This window comes from Phaseolus vulgaris, chromosome 7 (assembly GCF_000499845.2).
Source record: "Phaseolus vulgaris cultivar G19833 chromosome 7, P. vulgaris v2.0, whole genome shotgun sequence".
Taxonomy (NCBI): domain Eukaryota; kingdom Viridiplantae; phylum Streptophyta; class Magnoliopsida; order Fabales; family Fabaceae; genus Phaseolus; species Phaseolus vulgaris.
Window position 1 is genome coordinate 17,880,898 of NC_023753.2, and position 25,314 is coordinate 17,906,211.

The following is a 25,314-nucleotide window of genomic DNA, read 5'->3' on the forward strand; positions in this document are numbered from 1 at the left end:
TATGCTCACTTTAGTTTACATCTTGTTGCTCACTTTGGTTTACATCTTGTTGCTCACTTTGGTTTCTACAAATGATTACTTCATGCCCAAGTTGATTGCACTTGTTGCACTTAGCATCAGGCCTTCTCTAGCACTTAAACGGTGGATGACTTAACTTGTTGCAATGCTTACAAGGAGGGTAATTTCTCCTTTTGTTGTTATTGTGTGCAACAACTTCTCCATTTTCTTGTTGGTTCTGCTTGATTTTGCTACCTCTGTTTCTCCAGACACCTTCATGTTTGGCTGTTAAGGCTCCTTCTATTGCTTCATCTTGTCTCATGGCTCTTCTTTGTTCTTGTAAAGCATTTAAGAGCTCTGCAAGAGAAATTTTTTATAGGTCCTTGTGTTCTCTAGGGTTGTTATGGTGGCTTCAAACCTCTCTCGAATTGTTACAAGCAGTTTTTCCACAATTCTTGAATCTTTTTAACACAGATCCAAACAACCTCACGGATTCTGACTCCTTCATTCTCTACAGTTCAAACTCCCTAATTAGATTCAACACTTGTATTCCACAAATCCTTTCTTCACCTTCATATTCTACCTTAGGTAATCCCAGATTTTTTTTTTGCTGACTTCAAGGACATTATCCTTGTAAATACCACAGGAGATACAGCTGCTTTAGCTTCCCAAAAATCCAATGCTTCTAGGTAGGTCTCCATACGAACAACCCACATTTGATAATTGTCTCCATCAAAGATAGGTGGTGCCATTGCTAAAAAATTGGAACCTCCTTTCATTGATGCACTCTAACCTCCACATATCCCTCAAGAAGATAGCTCTGATACCAATGGTTGGTTTTCTAGAATAAATCAGATGAATTTTTTTTTTTCTAACAATTACATTTATAGTATTTGCAGTAACAATTACATTTATTAAATGATTTTATGATCAGTTACTCAGAAATATTAATTCAATATTTAAAACATAATTAAAATAGAAGAATAAAATATCACGTGTACTTGTGTGCATTTATATGCCGTTAAAAAACACAATATCCAATCAAAATGGATACGCAGCTAATTTCAACAACATCAATAAGCCACTGCCACTGTTTTTTAATACATCCCTCCGCACGGTACAAAGCTGCCACAACTTCAAAGAGTATATCCCAGAGTCCTGCAAAAAATAGACCAATAGTATTGACATTTGACATGTGAACCATCAATTATTTCAGCCCAAACTGATATGAGATTTCCTTTGCCAAAAAATAAAGAAACATTGAGTACCAAAGCAGAAAACTAACCTTGTGATTGGGAGTTCAAAATGTAGGATTTCATCTTTCCAAGTTCAGTCACTGAAAGGGAACCAGTCTTCACAAGCTTAATCTTAGCACTAACCTTTTTCTGGATTTCAATAGATTTTCCCGCACTCTAAACAAACTCCTCATTGAAATTTCCATTTGCTATGATTTCAAACTCTTATGTGATAAAAAACCATTTTTATAATATAAGTGAGTAAAATTAATATGAACAGACTTACAAAAATGAAGCTCAAACATGATAATTTACATAGATCAAAGAACTCAAATTATGTTTCAAAATTGTCCTCAGACAAACTATGGTTCAAAATCTCATCATCTAGCTCCATAACTTTCTGCAATCCATGGATCACATACCTGCATGTTAACTTGTTAGGAACATACCCCATTTTCAGTAGCTTATCCTCGACCTCCATCAACTCTGTCACATTCCCAACATCACGAAACACTTTAACAACTGTATTGTAGCTTTCAGTATCATAAACTTGAAACTCCTTGGCGGCAAAGAGTTTCACCAAGGACACAGCTTTATCAACCTTATTTTCCATACAATACCCTTTTATTAATGCCCTGCTTATTTCTACATCAGGTAAAAAAATCGTATACAATATTTACGATTTCTAACTAAAATCGAATTCTACATTTATGATTTTAGTATTAAAATATATTTTAACATATTAAATTTAAAAAAAAGTAAAAAAATAAAGAATTGTATATCTGAAATACGATTTTAACCTTAAACGTTTATATATAATAATATATAAAATAAAAAAGAATTATATAATAAATATGTTTTAAATATTTTAATATATAATAATTTTAACATATATGTTTTTAATATTTAAAATAGAAATAAAAATAATACAAAATTAGATCATAAATTTAATTTATATTATAACTTTATTTTATATATAATTAAAGAAAAATAAATTTAATTATTTAAAATAATAATAATAATAATAATAATAATAGAAAATTAGATAAATTTAATTTATGTACCGGTATGACCGACCGACATTATGACGTGTCTCAATCTCCTTACTCGAGATGATCGAGACACACGCTGACGTGTCTCAGTCTACCTGACTAAGCTGGCCGACACACCATGCACGGCCAGACCGACCGACACATATAACCATTAACGCTCAAACCAAGGTTAGTGAAGCTAAACTATCATCAAGGATTAGGTAATACAACCCTAAGTGTGATCCATTCCACTAATCAGGCCTAATGAGGTAAGCCCATTAAAATAATATAAATAGCACACATTCCAAGGAACAAGGTACGTCATTTAATATTGTGCACCTACCTGAGTGTCGATCACCCGCTTTACTGACTTGAGTGTTGGAGTGCCTTCTACAGGTACCCCCCCATTCGGTATTCACCCGAGATCGAGAGCCAAAGAAGAGACACGAAGGCGAGAAGGATCCCAGCCAAGCAACTAGCAACCCGCCCGACCGAAGGAGGAAGACGAAGACTTCAATAGTTCTCTAGGTCCCATCTCCCTAACAGGAACAATTGGCGCCCCGGTGGGGCCGAGAGAAACTAGTTGAAGGAAGAAAGCAGATGGTCTCAACCAGAAGCATGGAAAGGATGATTGATGCCGACCAGGCAATACTGCTGATATCTCTCCAGAGAGAGATGGCCAAGATGAAAAGGAGGACAGAGAAAGTTGTCCAGAAAAATGAACAAGAGATGCAAGCTCTCCGAAGGGAGAATGACGAGACGAAGAAGAAGCTGATGGAGGGAGGACCGTCCACTGGACCGACCAATGTGGTCGGTAGGTCCTTCGCCTCTCCTTCCCACCCGAGACCGGTGGAGGAGACAAGAGACAAGATTCTCACCCACGAGATGGAGGGAGAATCCTTTCTGAATAGGTCGGCTAGGACGACCATCACCACGGACTCGGCTCGCCGACACCTGTTCACCAACACTATCATCGAAGTCCCACTACCAAACAAGTGGAAGGGTTTCAACCGAGACCGATATGACGGGTCTACCGACCCGGACGAGCATATTGATGCATATACCACCCATATGAGTCTCTATACCTCAGACGATGCAGTTTTATGTAGAGTGTTTCCCACATCGCTGAAGGGGGCAGCCCTCAACTGGTTCATCAAGCTCTCACCCAACTCCATTGATAGCTTTGCCACGCTCGTGACAATGTTCGAGACTCAGTTCGCCACCAGCAGGCCACATCACTTGACCTCCATCGCCCTGGTAGGCATCCGTCAGGAGAAGGGAGAGTCGTTAAGAACCTTTGTTGATAGGTTCAACAAAGTGACAATGAGCATCCGGAACCTCAGCCCGGACGTTGTCATGCATCACATGCTGACGACCCTGAGCCTAGAACCTTTTGCTGACAACATGTGCATGCAGTCGGCCGACAGCCTAGACGAGCTGAGGAAGAGAGCTGCTAAGTATATGTAGCTGGAGGAACTCGGGGAGCTGCTAAGGAAGAGAAAGACCGCCAAGGCCGATCAGGCCAGCGGGGCGATAGGCGTAGAGATAATAGAGATCGACCAATCTGATTCTCGAGGTACACACCCCTGATGGCCGAGAGGGGAAGAATTCTGGACGAGGCACTCAACACCGAGTTGATCCATCCTCCCAGAAAAATGGCCAACCCAAACAATGCCGACCGAAGGAAACAGTGTCGGTACCATCAGAACAGTGGACTCTCCACTGAGGAATGCCAGGCCTTGAAGGACAAGATTGAGGAGCTCATCCAGGCAGGGAACCTGCGCCGATTCTTCAGGAATGGTCGAGACACAAGACGCTCACCTCGCATGGAGGAGCCCTCCAAGAGAACGAGGTCACCCCCATGGGGTCGAGACGACCGAAACCGCAGGGACGACTGTCGGTCTCGGAGAGACGACCCTCCACATAGGGACGACCCTCCCAGGGAGGTAGAAAGAGGAGGTAACCGAGAGGTTATAAACACCATAACTGGCGGCTTCGCCGGAGGAGAGAGCACCAACAACGCCCGGAAGAAGCACCTGCGGGCAGTGCACCAGGTCAATCGATGACATTCTAGCCGAGGATGCCACGCATCACCTTTACAGATGAAGACTTCAAGGGCGTGGATTACCGCTAGGACGACCCCATGGTGATATCGGTCGATATAGACCGATTCACCATCAGGAAGACCCTTGTAGACCAAGGGAGTTCAATAGATATCCTCTATTGGAAAACGTTCAAAGCCATGAGGATACCCGAGGCTGAGATGGTGCCTTATGACAACTGTAGGGATATCGTGTGCGGAAGCGTAATAATTTCAACTAAAAGATGATGAGAAATTAAAGTAACAAGGGAAGACTGGAGGCAAGGGAAGAGCTGAGGAGTGTACCCCTCCTAGATGAAGACACAACACTGCTGTAGGGACAACCATGGTAGCTATCGAGACTGAGATAATGCACGCCGCGCTAAAAAAGAACGTAGATCTTTTTGCATGGACACCGGCCGACATGCCGGGAGTGAGGGAGGGAAGTTTCTGGGCCTCATGCTCATCCACAGGGGTATAGAGGCCAACTCCGACAAATGTCAAGCAATACTCGGCATGAGAAGTCCAAAGAACATCAAGGAGGTACAACAACTCCTAGGGCGCCTGACCGCCTTCTCTAGGTTCGTCCCCTGTTTGACCGAGAAGACGAGACAGATGGTCCAGTTGCTTCGGAAGGCCGCCAAGTTCAGTTAGGACGACAAATGCGAAGAGATCTTTAAGCAGTTTAAGGAATTCTTGACATCCTCATCTGTCATCCAGAAGTCGAGACCCGATCACCCAATCTTGGTGTATCTGGAGGTCTCGAACGAAGCTATCAGTGCTACTTTGGTGCAGGAGGTCAAGGGTGAGGAACAACCGATATATCATCAGTCGAACCCTCCATGCGGGCGAGACGAGATACCAGATGATCGAGAAGGTGGCGCTCGCCCTGGTCCTCACGGCGAGACGGATGCGCCCCTACTTTCAAAATCACTCAATAATTATAAGGACCGACTACCCTATTTTTAAAATCTTATCCAAACCGGACCTTTCAGGGAGAATGATAGGTTGTTCGGTGGAGCTCTCCGAGTTCGACATTGGGTATCAATAGAGAGGGGCCATCAAATCTCAATGCCTGGCTGACTTCTCGGCCGAGCTAACACCACTGCCCACCCTCTCGGGCGGGTGGACGCTCTACGTGGATGGTTTAGAATGTATGGCCTTAAACGAGATGGGGGTGAATTGTTTAAGAGGGATTTTCGCAAACTTTGAAGGTATAATGAAAATCAATGTTGAATTACAAAGAAAAGAATCAAGGAAACAAATACCCAAAACTGTTTTAAGATGATATCAGAAAAATAATCGGTTGTTTTTATCAGCAGTTTATAAAAACAACTTAAAAACAAAATTTAAAGAGTTAAGGGTAAGAGATAAGCACACAAGCAATTTATACTGGTTCACTCTTACACCAAGAGCTACATCCAGTCCCCAGAAACCACTGGGTATTCCACTATGCAATCAAAACCAGATTACAAACACCAGACACCAAAGTAGTGACCTTGAACCCCTCAAGAAACACACTACCTTTGGAAAACCACACCAAGAATGTTGATCTTGAACACCTCAAGAACACATAACACTCATTGGCAACACAACTACAGAAATACAGTAATCAAGGAAGAAGGGAATAGAATACACCTGGGTATTACAAAGCTTAAAGTTCATAATTACAACCCAATCCTTTTCCACACACTTAAGAATGATCCAAAGCTCTTTCAAATCTTGGAAAAATTGTTTTGATAAACTCTTTCTGTTACTTTAAGATTAGGAGCGTAAAACCACCTTTATATAGACCAACCAAGTGGTCAAAAGCATTTAATAAAGTAGCCAAGTTAGTTAGGATCATTTAAAACATATTAAAACCGCTTAACAGAATTCTGTTAAGGTTTTCAGGAAAACAATCGGTTGTTTTGTCGAAACAATCGATTGTTTTGGTTTGACAGCAAAGTCAACCAAGTTTTTCAAAAACTGCTAAGGTAAAACAACTTGTTGAAATTTTGACAACTTTTTAGAAAACACATCTTTTCAAAAGGTTAAAGATTCAAATGAACTTGGATCAACTTAAGGAGTGAATTAACAAGTTTCAAACAACTAGACAACACACACACACCCAACAACAAGGTCTTCAAGCTTTCCTCTTGGATTTGGAGACATCAAAGCATCTTTTTCAACAATCTCCCCCTATTTGATGAAGACAAATCCCTGGTTTGTTTGTGTTGTTTTTTTTTGAACTTGAAAGGTCCTGCAAAACATAATTTGTACATATACAAAGCAAGTATACTAGCAGGATGTCAAGGCACACAAAACCAGTTTTCTGCATAAGCCTTTAAGCAGAAAAACCAGTCAAATAACCATAAAACCAGTAGCAAAATTAGACTTGTGTGCAGCAAAACTATGGTGAATAAGAGCATGACAACAGTAGAATTTAAACCATGATAAAATCAGATAACACCATAGTGTAGCAGCAACAATAAAACACATAAAACCACACCATTCTCCCCCCATTTGTCTTCTCAAATAGAATGAAAGAAGGGATAAAATCAGGATTTAAGAAAAACCAGAATACCAGTATGTGTAGCAGCACCATTGCAGCAACAAACCTGTGATACCATATCAAAATCTATGGTGTATCAGAGTTGTGACAGTAGCAGAATCAAAGTACCATAGACTCCAAGAAATTTTAGCAAGGAGACCACAATTTCTCCCCTTATCTTTTCTTCATCCAACAATTCAAGTTGGTCAAATGATTGTTGCTCAAGAGGTGGATTTGGTAGAGATATTCTTTCTTCTGTTAAGAGCAAACCTTCCAGACGTTCCAAAGATACATTCACAAATATTCATCAACCCCATGACCACCAATGTGGTTGCCATTCATAAAAAGCTTTGCATTACCTCAAGCATGTTTAGAATCTCATTTGATCTTATGAAGCCAAAAGCATAGGATGAACATATACAACTTACTTTACAAATACCACACTACCTTGTGTTAGAATGGATGACTTTAAACTAGAGGGGGGTGAATTGTTTAAAGAGGGTTTTCGCAAACTTTTAAGTCAAGAATGAAATTATCTCAAGAAACAATTGATAAGTAATCCAGTTTGCCAAAACAACAAGCAAAAACAAAAGTACCAGAAAAACAATTGGTTGTTTCGCAGAAACAATCGGTTGTTTATACCAGCAAACAAAAACAAAACTGAATTAAAAGAGATTAAGGATAGAGAGATTGCACACAGATGTTTATACTGGTTCACTATAAACCCAGAGCTACATCCAGTCTTCTTAGAAAACCACTAAGGAAATCCACTAAGCAACCACACCTTGATCACTTACACCACAACCAAGAAAGTGACCTTGATCCCCTCAAGACACACACTTCTCTTGGCCAACACACCAACACTAAGATTTCTAATCTTGATCCCCTCAAGAACACACAACAAATCTCAGCAAACACACAAATGAAACTTGTTCAACAGAGTACAAGGATTACACTTGTTACAGAAGATAATCTAAAATCAATACAAGCAGAATCCTATTCCACACACTTTGATCAATCACAAACTCTAAGCAATCTCAGCTCTTTGAAAAACTCAAAATCTGTATTCAAAAAACTTGTTACTCAAATCTGTTTTTCTTTATTTATTCAAAGATGTTGTTTGTTATCAAATCTTAACAAACTCTTAAATTGCATTTAAAGATTGGTCAAAGCATTTAAAGACTGAAGCGTAAGTAGTTAAATCATTTAAAGCATTTAAAGCTCAGTCAAAGTTAAAACAGTTTTTCTGTTATGGTACCAAAACAAACAATCGATTGTTTCCTCGAATCAATCGGTTGTTTTGGTTTTAACAGCTTAACCATTTTGAAAAACAGTTTTCAATCTTTTCTAAAAACATCTAAGTATAAACAATCGGTTGTTTCTAACTTAGTTTGAAAAACATTTTTCTTTCAAAAATATTGAGAATGCCTATGCTTTGGATTCAATCAAGAGGTGGATTACAATACACAATCTACCCCAGATCCTAACTAAAACAGCACAGCAACAACAAGCACAACCAAGGCTTCAACATCCTTCAAAGGGTTTGGATTCTTCAAAGCTTGAACACCACTTGGTTCAACACCTTGGAGCTTGCTTAAGCCCATACAAGGCCTTTTTCAGCTTGTATACATGGTAAGGATGTTGATAATCTTCAAAGCCCGGTGGTTGTTCAACATAGACTTCCTCATTAATGATTCCATTGAGGAAAGCACTCTTAACATCCATTTGAAACAATTTGAATCCACTCATACAAGCAAAGGCCAACAACAACCTTACAACTTCTAATTTTGCAACTTGTTTCTGAAAACCCATTTGCATCCAATGATGTTCTCCACTGAAAGATCCCTTGGAATTCTCCATTCCTTTGGAAACTCTTCCTGTTGCAGAATTTCAACCGGTTGTTTCGCAGAATCAATCGGTTGTTTTTCTGGACAGGATTCCAACTTCTCCATAGTGATGTTCTGCTTATCTTCTTCTGCATAAACCTTTTGTAGAACCTGGATCACTATGAATGATTTCATAAAACACCACATGGACAGACTCCTCCATAGTTATAAGCCATCAACAACTCCAGATCAGACTCTTTATTCTTGAAGTTTCTTTACATAGGTCATGAATTTTGATTTGTCAAGAATATGAGTAAGGTGTATATGCTCTTGAACCATAAGAATCACTTTGATCATTCTTCATCGTAGCACCTATACTTGAAAGGTCTTGTAACACATAATTGATGCATATACAAATCAAGTATAGCAGCAAGATAACAAGACACACACAAACCAGTTTTCTGCATATACAACATTAGCAGAAAAACCAGAAAATTTGAAGTAATCAAGTGCTTTCAAGTGTAGAGAAGCAACAACATAATGCATCAGTTTTAAAGCTAACTATACAACCAAATCAAGCATACACTTCTCCCGCTATTTGATCTACAAATAGAAAATGAGAAGGGTTGTATAAAGCAGAAATCAGAATGATAACACAGTAATTTGGCAGTACAAACAATTTTGACATTTCAAGAATAAAACATGTCATAGAGCTTTCAAGAAAACAAGTGGATATAATCTTTTATTATCAGATTCCGAGGCACATTCAATGTATATTTGACCAAAAGCAAGATTTGAAAAAGAGAAATAGGTTTAATCATGCATAAGCAAACTTGGCAGCATTATACAAAGGTGCCAGAGGAAAAACAATCGGTTGTTTTACTATGACAGCAAAAAGAACATTTTTCATAACAAAAAAAAATACCTTTTAAATTGATGAAAATGCAGTATGCAATTTGTTCATACCTTTGCACAGAGAACCCCAATAGATTCACTCAAAAAGAAGACTTTCAGATGTTCATATGGTCACAAGACACACTTACATAAATTGAGAAATGAAAACACACATACTCTCTTTATTCTTGAAGTTTCTCTTTTAAGCACCCACTATGCATGTGCCAAGATGTCTCTTGACTTTCAAAGAACCTTGCAAGACATATACAATTGAAAGTGTAGGTACAAAGATTGACTTTATTCTTGTCACTTTTCCCTTTGACAGTCATTCTTCAAGCCCAAAAATGATTCTTGGCTACCAAGGATACCTACAAGAAAAGATTAAAAAGCAAAATTTGGTCCCCTTATGAATTTGGGTCTTATGATGTTAGTAGGAGTCTTAGGAACCTTAGAAACCTTTAGGTACAAAAAACTTTCTTACTCTGCAGAATCTAATAGTGTGGCCCCTTTTCATGCAGTAATGACAAATTTCAACCGGTTGTTTCGATAAAACAACAGGTTGTTTTTCAAATAAACTTGAAAAGGGTTTTGAAACAGATTTGTTCTTGTTGTTTGGATTAAACCCCAACCCAGCCTTGGCAAAAACACATTTTTGAGAAGCAAGAACAATTTCAAGATTGGATTAGCCTTTGGAAAACTTGTCCATGGTTTTTAAAAGATAGTGAACCTTCTTTTGAAGAGATTCACAATTTTCACAAAAGCTAGAATCACACTTGCAAGAAGAGTTTTTGTAAATCATTTCCAAACTTTCAAAATCTGTTTTTGAATGGTTTAACTCTTCTTCCAAAGTCTTGACTCGATTTTCCAACTAGTTGTTTAAACCTTTCAACGATTGTACAAAAGGGCCAACCTATTAGCTTCTTCATGAGTCTTATTGAAGGCCTCAAGAAGTTGACTATAATTTTCAACATTAATGGAAGAGCTTGAACTTACACTACTTATGTCACTTTCTTGTCTTGGCACTTGACATAAATTTGCTTCTTCTTTATCACTTGAAGAGGAGCTTGATGAGTCATCATTATAAGCTCTTCTTGATTTTCCTTTCTTTTCATGCTTCTTGAAGTTTTTCCTCTTTTTGTTGGGACATTCAGTTTTAATATGACCCTGTTCACCACATCCAAAGCATGTATATTTGTTAGTCTTAAACTCAGTAGGTTTCTTGTTATCATACCTGTTGAATGAGTCACTTTTGTTGTTTCTCTTCTTTAGGGACTTGCTGAATTTCTTAAACAACAACCTAAATGTTTCCTCTTCACTCTCATCACTTGAGTATTGACATTTTTTGTTCCCAGCAGCTTGACTTGATCCAAATTCTTCTTTTGTCATAAGACAAACCTCTTTTTTGGATTCTGAAGAGAAAGATTCAACAAAAGATTCTTCTTTGTCCATCAAGGCACTCATTGGATTCTTGTGATACTCTTCAAGGGTATTCCACATTTCTTTGGCAGAACTACATTCTGAAACCTTGAGCAATTCATTAGAATCAAGTGCAGATACAATGATGTTCATAGCTACACAATCAAGATGTTCTCTTTCAAAAGAAACATATCCAGATATAGACATGAGATAGTTATTAGTAATAACATTCCAGATTTTTCTATCTATAGATTCAACAAAGAATTTCATTCTTATGCACCACAGTTCATAGTTCATACCACAGAACAAAGGTGGTTTGCATAAACAGGCACCTTCCCCAAAAGAAAACTTTTCAGCCATTTAAAAAAGATTTAGAATCAAAACTTGAATAACTTTCAAGAACCAAACTCTTGATGCCAATTGTTAGAATGTATGACCTTAAACGAGAGGGGGGGGTGAATTGTTTAAGAGAATTTTCACAAACTTTGAAGGTATAATGAAAATCAATGTTGAATTACAGAGAAAAGAATCAAGGAAACAAATACCCAAAACTGTTTTAAGATGATATTAGAAAAACAATCGGTTGTTTTGTTGAAACAATCGGTTGTTTTTATCAATAGTTTATAAAAACAACTTAAAAACAAAATTTAAAGAGTTAAGGGTAAGAGATAAGCACACAAGCAATTTATACTAGTTCACTCTTACACCAAGAGCTACATCCAGTCCCCAGAAACCACTGGGTATTCCACTATGCAATCAAAACCAGACTACAAACACCACATACCAAAGTAGTGACCTTGAACCCCTCAAGAAACACACTACCTTTGGAAAACCACACCAAGAATGTTGATCTTGAACACCTCAAGAACACACAACACTCATTGGCAACACAACTACAAAAATACAGTAATCAAGGAAGAAGGGAATAGAATACACCTGGGTATTACAAAGCTTAAAGTTCAGAATTACAACCCAATCCTATTCCACACACTTAAGAATGATCCAAAGCTCTTACAAATCTTAGAAAAACTGTTTTGATAAACTCTTTCTGTTACTTCAAGATTATGAGCGTAAAACCACCTTTATATAGACCAACCAAGTGGTCAAAAGCATTTAATAAAGTAGCCAAGTTAGTTAGGATCATTTAAAACATATTAAAACCGCTTAACAGAATTCTGTTAAGGTTTTCAGGAAAACAATCGGTTGTATTGTCGAAACAATCAATTGTTTTGGTTTGACAACAAAGTCAACAGGCGAAGGGCCTGAAGGGACGCCCAGGTATTGGGGTGAATTTGGGTGGGTGCCTCATTGAGCGCCCGAAGGACACCCATCGTGAACCTATCAAAGGGGAAAGATACATGTAAATCTGCAAAGAGACAAGTATGCATGTAGAACCGGACAAGCACGCACTATCGGTGGGCGAGTAGGGCAAAACGCTAAAGAAGCTGGAATGTCCGCCCACCTTTAAAATCGGACACAGAAGCCTCGATCTTATAGCTAGACGAGATCCCAACTACCTTAGGGTCCACCCATCTAAGGTCCACCAAAGGACGCCCATCGGAGGGGAGTCCGACCAGGCAACAGCATTGGCCGGATCATCCCCCCTTACCACCTCTACCTAGGGTGGAACCTCGGCCACCCCGACCGATAAGGAGTCGGTGGTAGAGGATGAAGAAGAAGAAGAAGAAGGGCGACTGATAGGAGGGGAAGGCCGATCAAAAGACGATGTAAGCCGAGAAATAGTCGACATGACTAACCTTGTATAAAGTGGGAGACCGAAGGAAAGCAAAAGGGCGAGGATCACTCGGTTATCAGAGCACTTGGTGAGATATCTCTCGGTTATCAGACAACTCACACAAAGAAAGCACAACGTCTCGACACTGTTGGGACCACTATTTATAGGGCCCAAGGACCTCGGAACGTGAAACGTCAAAACGATCTCAACCGTTAGATCTTCCAGATCCAACTGTCCACAACGTCTCCCACCCGAAAACCCCCTCATTAATGCAGGTCATGTCACGCCATTGAAGGTCACATCACACCTCGGGAAGCCCAATAGTCATGCACCCAAGGGAGGCCTACCGACACCTACAATTCAAGACTCATCGGATGTATCCATCCTCGAGCCTGGGGGGCAACTGTACCGGTATGGCCGACCAACATCATGACGTGTCTCAGTCTACCTGACGGAGCTAGCCGACACACCACACACGGCCAGGCCGACCGACACGTATAACCATTAACGATCAAACCAAGGTTAGTGAAGTTAAACTATCTTTAAGGATTAGGTGATACAACCCTAAGTGTGATCCATTCCACTAATCAGGCTCAATGAGGTGAGCACATTAAAATAATATAAATAGCACACATTCCAAGGAACAAGGTACGTCATTTATTACTGTGCACCTACCTAAGTGTCGATCACCCGCTTTACTGACTTGAGCGTCGGAGTGCCTTCTACAGGTACCCCCATTTGGTATTCACCCGAGACCGAGAGCCAAAGAAGAGACACGAAGGCGAGAAGGATCCCAGCCAAGCACCTAGCAACCTACCCAACCGAAGGAGGAAGACGAAGACTTCAATAGTTCTCTAGGTCCCATCTCCCTAGCAGGAATAATTTACTATTATAATTTTTTTTATATAATTAAAGAAAAATAGATTTTTAACGAAATAAGTTTTCAGAAAATATTTTTTTATTATGGATAAAAAATATTTTGAATTTTTGATAAAATTAATTATGTAATATTTTAATAATATAATTTTTTTTAAATGATTCAATTAAATTTAATCCATAATAAAAAATTAAGTTGGTAAAATTCTAAATTCGAAATGCTAAAATAAAACAGAAACTTTAACCGAAAAAGTAAAATGGAGAGCATTAACCGAAAACTTAATTGTCATAGAAAGTAGAAAAATAGTACAAAAGTCTACATTCTACTATTGTCTATATGAATAATTTGCTCTATTGTGGCCTTCATCCCACAATAAGAGCATTTTTTGGCTTATATGGAAGTGGTTCATCCATTTCATTATGTATATGATTAGTTGTTGGTCTGCCTGATTCCTTACGGCGCATGTGGGAATCTGGGATGAAATTCGGTCCCATATAAGTAGACCAATAATCTTCATTTCGAACTGGATGAAATTTAACTTCGTAAACCTTCAAAATGTACTACAAACTATAGATAGGATCAACAAATGTTGTTAGTTGCAAATGGCATGTCGAACAAACATTGATAACATGAGCACAATGAAGTTTGAGAGCTTGAAACTCCCCACAATCACACCACCAATCATTAAGTCCTACTGTGTATGACATAGGTAGGCATCGTAGTTGGGCTGTGGATAGCTCTTGAACATCAAACTTTGAATTTTGTCTATTGTAGCTTTGGACATGACACATAGCAGATTTTTGTTCATTTTTCCGTAACAAGGCAGTAATATCTTCTCGATATTGATGGCCAATTCGTAACATGCACTCTATCTTCGTCCCTCGTTCAACAAACCAAGATTTGATTCTTTCAAAAGTTGTCTTCACAAGAGCACATATGGGTACGATCGTGCTCTCTTTAATACAGAGTTCATGCACTCAGCTAAATTTCTTGTCATGTGGCCATACCTCCTACCTCCGTCATTTGCTTGTGTCCATTTTTCCAAAGATATTTGATCTTTCCAGGAAAAAGCTTGCTGAAATTGTGATCTTAGAGCCAACAACTTTGCCTAAACAATTGGTTGTTTCATTTCATAACTTGTGAAATGTAAAAAATTAAATTATTTAAAGTGATTGTGTTGCAATGAGAATAATCAATATAAGTGAATTAAATTAAGATAAATACCCATGTTTATTAATTGTCTTTTCGCCTCGGCATTTTTGAACTTCTTATTGAAGTTAGATGCAATGTAGCGTATGCAATATATTGATAGGAGACCATGTCCTTCCCAAGCTACTTCCGGAGATTTTAATGCTGATAAAATGAACTTTCCTCTATCATTTATCATGCAGATATTTTGTTGCAATATGACATGTGATCGCAATAGGCGGAAGAACCATATCAATGCTTCTTTTGTTTCACCTTCAACTATTGCAAAAGCTAAAGGGAATATGTTTCAGTTGTCATCTTGACCAATTGCAGTTAGCAAAGTTCTGTGGTATTTTCCAGTCAATAATGTTTCTTCAACTTAGACTATTGGCTTGCAGTAATTAAAGTCATCAATGCAAGGCTTGAAAGCCCAAAATACACGTTCAAAGATGTTACAGGAGTTGTCTTGAACACCGTCTATAACAAAAGTTCGAGCTACATATTCAACAATTTTCCCAGAGACACTTTCTTGAACCGCCTGCAACCATCTTGGAAGATGATTATAGGATTCGTCCCAGTCGCCGAAATCCATGGCAAACGCTTTTTTTTTGCCATCCATGTTTTTTCATACGTTACAGAATAACCATAACGACTTTTAATTTTTGCGATTAAACTTTTCACAGGGATGGATGGGTTTGCTTTAATCAAATTGACCACTATAGTTACAATTTGGTTGGAGTCCAAATTTACGTGATCATCAGAAAGAGTGGTCGACAAACATGTGTGGGGTGCTTCAATTTTTTTTGATCTCCCATGTATCACGAATTTTACTAAGTCACCATTGACATCCATTATTGTAGTAAATGCACCGGGCTACATATTGATCAGTCTTTGAGTCCACGACGACAAATTTGTACCCTTCAGCTATGTGATGTTGTTTGATGGCAACAAATGTAGCCTCTTTATTAGGAAAAGCCATCCATTCAGAAAGTTCATATTGAACTATTTGTCTAGATCGATTATTGAAATCACTTTGTTGGAGTGATGACATTGCAAAACCACCATCTTCGGGTAAATCATCAACATTGTCGTCTTCACTAAACTCATTAATAATATCTTTGATTACGGGTTCCTCTTGGGTGCTAATAGAATTGTCTCCAATGTGAAACAGATTCATCTACCACATGGAACATGTAATTAATATTGTTATTATAAAGTGCATGCAATGAGCGTGAATACATAGAAAATATTTCAATACAAAATTTTAAGTATTACCTTGTAAAGAGGAATATATAAAGACAAGTTTTGCTCCAATCGAAACTTCCCACAAAGATTTCTTTCCTAAACTGTGAACTAATTTTGAAGATTTTTTGGTTCCAGGAAGAGTTCCTTTCATTGGTTGCTTGCTTTCAGTATGTATGTATATATATAACATAGTTACGAAAAACTTTTAAATTATTAAGAGGAATTGAATAAGTTTTCCAATCCCCCATTCACTCAAGTTATCTGTGCTATCTGTGTTGTCTATGCTTGCAGTGAATTGTGCTTTCACTTAATTCATGCTTTCAGGCAAGTATGCTTTCACGTAAATCAACATTGCCTTCAAATTTAATAATGCAATGCAAGTGTGCCATCAAATTCAATGAGTGAATGTGGGACCCACGACTTTAAGGTGAAATCTCCAATGGTGAATACAAGTTCAAAGTGAAATTTCCAACATGGTATACTAGTTTCACTTAAACTTGTTTTGTCATTTTCCTACATGTGCTTTCCTTCACTCATTTTGGCTTTTTCCTCTATGTGCATTCCTTCACTCATTTTGGATTTTTTCCTTCATGTCATAGCTTCCTTTACGTGAGAATCTTGCTAAATGTGCAGAGAATCACTCCATTGCATAGTTGATTCAAACACTCCATAATCCTTTATTTCAAAGTTTGGTGCTTTGGCAAAGAATCTCTTTAATGTTTCCTATTCACTCGTGAAAGCATGGCACCGTGAATATGTTGCAAAAAATGTCTTGCATTGCATTCAAATTCATATAAATTGGTGTCTTAGTTCACACAACCGTCCCACCGTTTCCTTCATTGTTGCCTCTTTCTTGTGATTCAAGAGATCAAGTGTTTAGCTTGTGCCTTATACTACTGTTTGGGCATCCATATCATCAAGTAAGAATTAAATTTATTTTGTTAACTTAGAAGTCCCAGTATTTAAGAAATTTAGAACTTTCATTTTTTTATTTTTCAGCTACCAATGGCAACCAATGCACGACTACCATCTAATATGTCCTTTTTGCGAATGCAACATAAACATGTGACAAAGGCTTTATGGGAGGGGAACGAAAGACTGATAAGGCCTAGACGACATTCCATTGGGATTCTCAAACATTCTGAAAGATTTGATGCGAGTTCGAAATTTAACTCAACATGTTGGGTTCAGACACATACTAACAATGAAAAACATTGACATAAATCATCATCTACTTACGACATTAGTCGAAAGTGTTAGAATACATGGCCTTAAGCAAGACGGGGGTGAATTGTTTATAAAAGATTTTCGCAAACTTTGGAGGTATAATGAAATCCAATGCCAAATTACAGAGAAAAGAATCAAGGAAACAAATACCCAAAACTGTTTTAAGATGTTATCAGAAAAACAATCGGTTGTTTTGTCGAAACAATCGGTTGTTTTTATCAGCAGTTAATAAAAACAACTTAAAACAGATATATGTGAGATAAGGGAAAGATAGAATCACACAAACAGATTTATACCGGTTCACTCTTACACCAAGAGCTACATCCAGTCCCTAGAAACCACTGGGTATTCCACTATGCAATCAAAACCAGATTACAAACACCAGACACCAAAGTAGTGACCTTGAACCCCTCAAGAAACACACTACCTTTGGAAAACCACACCAAGAATGTTGATCTTGAACACCTCAAGAACACATAACACTCCTTGGCAACACAACTACAGAAATACAGTAATCAAGGAAGAAGGGAATAGAATACACCTGGGTATTACAAAGCTTAAAGTTCATAATTACAACCCAATCCTATTCCACACACTTAAGAATGATCCAAAGCTCTTTCAAATCTTGGAAAAACTGTTTTGATAAACTCTTTCTGTTACTTCAAGATTAGGAGCGTAAAACCACCTTTATATAGACCAACCAAGTGGTCAAAAGCATTTAATAAAGTAGCCAAGTTAGTTAGGATCATTTAAAACATTAAAACCGCTTAACAAAAATCTGTTAAGGTTTTCAGGAAAACAATCGGTTGTTTTGTCGAAACAATCGATTGTTTTGGTTTGACAACAAAGTCAACCAAAGCTTAAAGTTCAGAATAACAACCCAATCCTATTCCACACACTTAAGAATGATCCAAAGCTCTTTCAAATCTTGGAAAAACTGTTTTGATAAACTCTTTTTCTTACTCTAAGATTATGAGCGTAAAACCACCTTTATATAGACCAACCAAGTAGTCAAAAGCATTTAGTAAAGGAGCCAAGTTAGTTAGGATCATTTAAAACATATTAAAATTGCTTAATAGAATTTTGTTAAGGTTTTCAGGAAAACAATCGATTGTTTTGTCGAAACAATCAGTTGAATTGATTTGATAGCAAAGTCAAGCTTTTCAAAATCTTTTTAAAAAACTACTAAGGTAAAACAACCTGTTGTTTCGAAATTTCAACTTGTTGAAACTACTTAGTAAAACAACTAGTTGTTTCAAACAACCTGTTGAAATTTCAACAACATTTTAGAAAACTCATCTTTTCAAAAGGTTAAAGATTCAAATGAACTTGAATCATCTTAAGGAGTGAATTAACAAGTTTCAAACAACTAGACAACACACACACACCCAGCAGCAAGGTCTTCAAGTTTTTTTCTTGGATTTGGAGACATCAAAGCATCTTGTTCAACAGAAAGATGGAGAACTGAAACACACACCTTTCATCCACCACTCGGAGAGACAACAATCACTTTAGAAGATGTTGTCGTTCAATTTGGGCTCCCAATTGATGGGGAACCTGTTACGGCATTAGTAGTGGTGACTTGGTATCTCTCTGTGAGACATTGTTGGGATCTGTGCCACCAGAAATTGTGGTTCAAGGAAACACAATCAAAATATCTTGGTTGAATACTTCTTTTCAGAACTTGCCACACGATGCAACGGAAATTATTATTGTGCAACATGCACAAGCGCATATACTCACATTAATTAGAAGTTTATTGATGCCCGACACATCAGGCAGTCAGGTTCATTTGATGTATCTATTGTTATTGGCTGACTTGAATAATGTATCAAGTATCAAACTTTAGTTGGGGTTCAACTTTGTTGTGCGTGTCGTGCATTGGATCACGGCATTAATTATAATCAAGAAAATATCGGAGGATGCATGTTGCTATTATAGTGTTGGGCGTGGGACCGAATGAGATGTTTTTCACCCAGCATTGATCCATTGAGTGTTAAGGACATTCCTGCTAGGGTTGGATTTCCGCTTGCCAGGAGGTTACTATTTATTTTCTTCCTTTCAATATTGTATATTAAAAACTTTCGTATTAATTATGACATGAAAAACATTGATCGTAGGTGGACTCGAAATTTCCATCCATCCAACACGAGTGCAACAAGCGTGGTTGAAATCTAGAAAACGCTAGATCAGCTGCAACCAAAACAGGTTATCCTTTTCATCCTCTAACAACTAAATTATTTCCGAGTAATTCAACAAATTAATAATGTTATTTCCTGTTATTGATAGTTTTTTGTGGACTCCATATCGACGACCTCAAATTAGTGGTTTAATCACAATTGATATGACAGTTGTAAGTCGAACAGTTGTAGCTTTAATTTGTTTTGCAACTGACGAATTTCATCAAGCAGATCGGGTGATGCGACAATTCGGGTATCGACAATCCATTCCACACGACCCATGCAACCTCGATGAAGTGCACAAAGAAGACATGCGTGGGAGATCAGATAGGTACTGGTCACAGTATCATCAGAGGTGGATAACAATGTGGAATGACCGACAAAGCCGTTTAATTAAGGGAGTACCATTCCATGGAAACGATCATTTACATGATGAATCAACTTAGATGCAATGCTACACTGCTATCACTATCAACCCCCAAAAGTTCCCCAAACCATAAATGATGTCGAAGGAAGGCAAGCACCCATGAAGCAAACTGTTGTAGCCGCTGAGTATCAGAATTCTGTGCCACAAGAAACAACTCTTGCACCAATGATGTAAGTATGGTTCAAAATTAGAACTTGATAGGAGAGGGCCCATTACAGAGGAAGACTCCTGTTTTTTAAATAGCAAGATATTTAAATATGAAGCAAGACAAAAATAACTAATACGATGAGATAGCTGGTAGCAATTTTATCAAAAAGGTAAATTACCTTCTGATAATCAGATTGCCTAGTGTACTTTGGAAAATTCATATTGACCCAAATTTCTGCACCTGCTCCAATAGCATTAACAACTCCCAGCATACCACCAAGATGAACAAGAAAAGGGAAAGGATTCACGTAACATTTCCTGAACAGTTCCAGTAAACATTTAACGTGTTCAGCCTCGATAGAGTAAACACCTTCATTCAATATACAAGAAAGTACAGTCCCTGCCCCAGCATATGATGCCATCAGCATACTATGGTGCAAAATGCCAGACTTTTTCACAGAAATTAACTCGGAAATAAACTCTTTAAAGGCAATCACAATGTGGTCCAACTCAGCATCATCCATCAATTCCATTCTCTGGCAAAAAGCTACTATATTGGGAAGTGCAATACAGGATCCTAGTGCTAAAACAATTTCAGATTCTTTTCCCTGGAAAGTTTTTATTTCAACTAGTGAATGCACATATGGAAGTCATGATATTACCAAGTTCTTTATCTTAATAACTGTCGTTAACTCTCCAGCTCTGTATATTGCACTAATGGAGTTAGCTAGACCAAGAACAAGTCCAGCAACACCCCAGATATCTTCTTCCAAGTCTTCAGTGTTGTCAGATATCTGTTCATATGCTTTACCACTTATGTCATATGAACCCAGTGGAAAGTATGAACATAGACTGTCTAAAACATCAGAAGAACATCGAGTTCTCTGTTGTATCATTGTAGCCAAGGCAGTAATAGTTCTTCCAAGCAATTCAGATTCTGGAATCTTCTCTGTTTCTTTCATCACAGTAGAGGTAACAGAAGTTTCAACCCTGGTAAGAAGATCTTGGCATGAAAAACCCAATCCAACACCACATGCTCCTTTTACAAGGGAACTTCTGCCATCAAAAAGAACCTGGAAGTTCATACAATCAGTGAAATTCAATGCCAGAAAATCTTATCAACAAGTTTCTCTCAAGAGTGAACCAAATTTAAAAGAATTAATAAAATTGACAGGATAATCCATTTAGAACTCTGACTTTAGCCTTCAGGTCTGTAATAGCATTCTTACTTCTCAACTATCCTACTACAGTGGAAATTGGGAACCTAAGTGTGTTACAACCTCTTAATATAATCCCATAAGTGTATTAGAACCTCCAAAAAACTTTTGATTGATAAAATCTAAGCGAAAAAGGTGAACTTATGAAAAGTTCCACAAACACTTGTGATTAATCTAAAATGTCAAGAGAAATTCATAGAAAATGTTATAGCTTCTTTAATATTCAAACTTACTTTCATCGGCACTTAATTTTAATTAAAAATAGAGAACAAGAATACCTCAAGAAGTCCGGTGATGTTATGATATCTCTGTTTATGATCTGTTACATGAAGGCAACTAGAGATTAATCCTAGAGAAATTGCAGCAGACCATTGGCGGTGTTCATGTTCATGTTGGAGCAACCATTCCAAAAGAAACTTTGAAGCAGCAGATTTAACTGTGTGAACAGAAGGAGGCAAAACCTGACAATAAAAAGGCCAAAGTTAGTTGCAAGCAAATGTTATTATGCTAATTACACAAGATACATTACTAACTAGATTACTAGAGAGTTGACTCACTACATGTTCAATAATCTTGAAAACAGTGTATATGTTAAGATGCCAACATGCGGCACAGATGATAATTAAGCAGAATCTTTAAAGATTTTAAATTAGTGCATAACCATAGAAAACCTTCTCACCACACAAAGTGCACCGATAGCCAGGGCAATATTTTCAGCAGCTCTAGGTATAGCCTCATCTGCTATAGCCATCATACTCTGCACAAAAAGCATGTAACAAAACCTAAATCAGACATGACAAACTTGAGAATTCAATACAAATAACTGATAAATGGGTAAAAAAGATGGTTTGTAATGACAAAAGACCAATCTTGACCTTCAAAATGTCACTAGCAGCTTTAGAAGTTTTATCTAGGACACTCAATTGTGCCTTAGCATCATATGACAGTGTGTAAGCCTTCATCCAACGTCGCACAAAGCCTTTCCATGATTGCAGTGCCATCAGTGCAAGCAAGATATTTCTTGAGAGCTGAAGAGAAGCAGCTACTTCCACTAGAGCAATTTCATACCCAGTATGTACATCTCTTAACCTCTGGATACTTATAATATCAGATCAAAAGTTCATTCAAATCTAATCAGAATATATTTTTAACTGTCAATATCTTACTTTGGATGCTTGATGTTCATTCACATCTTTAGGAGTTAAAGAAAAACATATTAAAGCGGCACCAGGTAATTCTCTAGTTTCCTTTATCTTTCCTGTAAATAGATGCTCAACATCAAGGCGTATGCAAATAACACAAGAAAATCGTTGTATTAAACCACACAGAGTCTGATAAGAGCTATTGGTAACAAAAGACTTGATTTAAGCATTTCATTTTATTTTTTCAACCATCAGCTCTGAATTTCTTCTTGCAAGAATTCTTGGGAAAAGAACACAATGGAAAGCTGATATCACCATACCTGAAGAGAATATAACCTGTGGAAATACATTCATCAATTTTTCAATCTTGCTTCCTGTAACTCTTTTTTCCTAGACTAATCTTCGGCGATTTCTAAGGAAAAAGAATATAAAAAATAAAAAATTCAGTCATACTAACATTACACCATCCTATATAAGTAAATTGTAGGATGCAGTAGTTACATGTGCTCATATGCTATTTATTATCTTGACATGAAATCCTCCATAGCCTTGGGAACGTTGGGGTTTGTTTCAGAAAGAACAACTCCAAAATCATTTTCTTGAAATCTGGAATACTATTTTCAAGTTGGGATACCTGGAAAGTGACAGCAAAACAATATTAAGGGAACAAGTGTAAATTACTCTTTTATTCAATAAAATAACAGTTCACTCATGCAGAAGAGCAACATTTGCATCGGTGGATATACTTCATATTGGGAAAGTGACTCCAGGGCTAAAATTCTTGCTTTTGCCCACTGTCTATCTGGACTGGAGGTAACTACATTCCACACAATTGCAAGCACATTCTTTGATGCTTCAGAATATGCTTCTGCATCCATTGCACCCCACCTTAGCAGAAGGCAAAGGCTGCCATAATACAGGAAATATCTTTTAATGAGACAACAGAATGACAATTTATAACTAGGAAATTATATATTAATTTATGGAGAAAGAACACCTCAATCCAAAGACTACACAGAATCAAATATTATTAACTGAAAGAAGATAAATACGTAAAGCAATATTTTGTTTAAGAAAATTCATGATCCTCAAGAATGAAAAATTCTGAAGTTGTCAATGTCACTTGATGAGTTGGGATATAACTTCTAATTTTTCATTTTCTATAATTCACCACCATCGTTATTATAATCTATGTCACCAACATGTAAGTGTATGCAGAGGAATCTTAGACATGCTTACCTATGAGCAAGAATAGGATCATCTTTGTAACCTTGCACATGCTTTGCAATGACATCCCATGCAGTGTAAAAATCTAAAGAAGTCAATATATCAGATCAGAATGCTATTTAACAAATAAATTGAACATGATCTGGTATCAAACAATTGTAAATGCATAAATTACTATTCCTTGGTATAGTATTGTTCCACAAATATGTTTAAAAAATTACCAATCACATCAGCTTCACACAGGAAGGCAAGGCTTTGCAAGCCGAGAGCTTTGATTACACGATCTTGGTTCTCAATGCAAGACTGTTAAACCGTGATTTCTCATCGAAGGATGCACTGCAAACATACCGAAACAGACAAGATGAGATCAACACCCCTATCAGGACTTCTATGGCAAACATCTCGAATGGAAGCAGCCATGGTGATGCAGATTTCTCTCTCTGATGTGAAATTGGTGAACCCTTTAGGGAGCAATACACCCTAGATAGAGACAAATGTAAAATATATATATAGGATTACTGTAGTAAGATTTTGAAGAACATGGCCAGGGACTGTAAAATACTCAAGCAAAATTAGAATTTCAATCCTCAATAAAAATCTAAGAAATATGTTGCATGGACAAAAGTTAGAAAGAATGAGACAAACAAAATTCCAAACTGTCAGATTGTATATAAATTTATAGAAAACCTTTTGATGTGTCCTTTTCATGGATTCACAAGAATATATCACAGTACAGAAAAAACTGTGGTTTTATGTGTAAGAACTGTTTACTTAGCATCAAAGAATTGTGGATCTAAGTTTGAGCTTTGCTTGGGTGAATATGTCGTCTCCAAAAATATCAGAAAAGTGTGGCGTCATCTTTTGCAAAAAAGCAACTATTATTCTTGCTAGCTACTTCTATGTTAACTTCTAGATATCAAACAATTTTAAATGCAAACAAATTTAAGAATAAATAAATACATTAACTCTAGCAGCTAGCTTTCCAATTCCAAAACAATTTGAACTAACCGTTTATCGATATGTCAGGAGTTATCTCAGATTTTAATCATCAAAGCCAAGTGAAAAACTTAGAGAATAAGTTATTTACTTTATTTATCTACAAATAAATTTTCTAGCAATAAATTCTACTCTTAAGAACAATGGAAATATTAATCATATGTAGCACATCTTAATAAATAATAGAGTTACAGAACGGAATACTTGCACCACTTCAATGTGTTTAAATTTACTTAAGAAAACTTTTCACAAACAGATACAATTTTATTGAGTTCACAATTACATTTCTTCTATCAATTACAAAATTTCAAGTTATCTCATCTTCAGCATAAAATAGTTATGCATGCATGTCCACCTAAAATAATATTTGTTGCAATGGAAGATACAGGAAAGTGTAGAGTGAAAAGCTCACTTGCAAACTCCCAAATGCTCGATCATTAGTCTCCCAGGTTCAACAAAGCAATCTAGTTGCCGTAGAATGTAATGAGCTGCATGTTGAGGAAAAGTATTTAAAGCTAAATTGCATGTATATTTAATATTTTTAAGAATGCAAAATGACCATATTTTAGTTTCAAGGCCAGGATGACATTTAAGCACCACAACGAATTTTCTATCTTAAAAACCAAACATCCTCCACCATGGTGACTTGAGGAGGAAGAAGAAGATGATGATTTAGGCTATACAACCGTATCCT

General features: G+C 37.3%; 3 protein-coding genes across 3 annotated transcripts; all 3 read right to left on the reverse strand.

Annotated features, from left to right (window-relative positions):
* Nucleotides 1–10,481: 10,481 nt before the first annotated feature.
* LOC137829176 (uncharacterized) lies at nucleotides 10,482–10,982 on the reverse strand. The gene has a single exon (XM_068635971.1). It carries the CDS (start codon nucleotides 10,980–10,982, stop codon nucleotides 10,482–10,484), a length of 501 nt encoding a protein of 166 aa, XP_068492072.1.
* An 8,870-nt stretch (nucleotides 10,983–19,852) lies between these two features.
* Nucleotides 19,853–23,031, reverse strand: LOC137829620 (protein RST1-like). The gene is made up of 8 exons (XM_068636465.1): nucleotides 22,899–23,031; nucleotides 22,718–22,809; nucleotides 22,422–22,513; nucleotides 22,131–22,346; nucleotides 21,935–22,012; nucleotides 21,534–21,716; nucleotides 20,218–21,111; nucleotides 19,853–20,119 (listed from the first exon to the last, which is right to left on the reverse strand). Exons 2-7 carry the CDS (start codon nucleotides 22,749–22,751, stop codon nucleotides 20,689–20,691), a joined length of 1,026 nt encoding a protein of 341 aa, XP_068492566.1. The 5' UTR covers nucleotides 22,752–22,809; nucleotides 22,899–23,031; the 3' UTR covers nucleotides 19,853–20,119; nucleotides 20,218–20,688.
* A 6-nt stretch (nucleotides 23,032–23,037) lies between these two features.
* On the reverse strand, nucleotides 23,038–24,245 carry LOC137829621 (protein RST1-like). Its single transcript, XM_068636466.1, has 4 exons — nucleotides 23,973–24,245; nucleotides 23,846–23,927; nucleotides 23,637–23,709; nucleotides 23,038–23,303 (listed from the first exon to the last, which is right to left on the reverse strand). The coding sequence occupies exons 1-4, from the start codon at nucleotides 24,042–24,044 to the stop codon at nucleotides 23,087–23,089; spliced, it is 444 nt and encodes a 147-aa protein (XP_068492567.1). The 5' UTR covers nucleotides 24,045–24,245; the 3' UTR covers nucleotides 23,038–23,086.
* Between the last annotated feature and the right edge of the window lie 1,069 nt (nucleotides 24,246–25,314).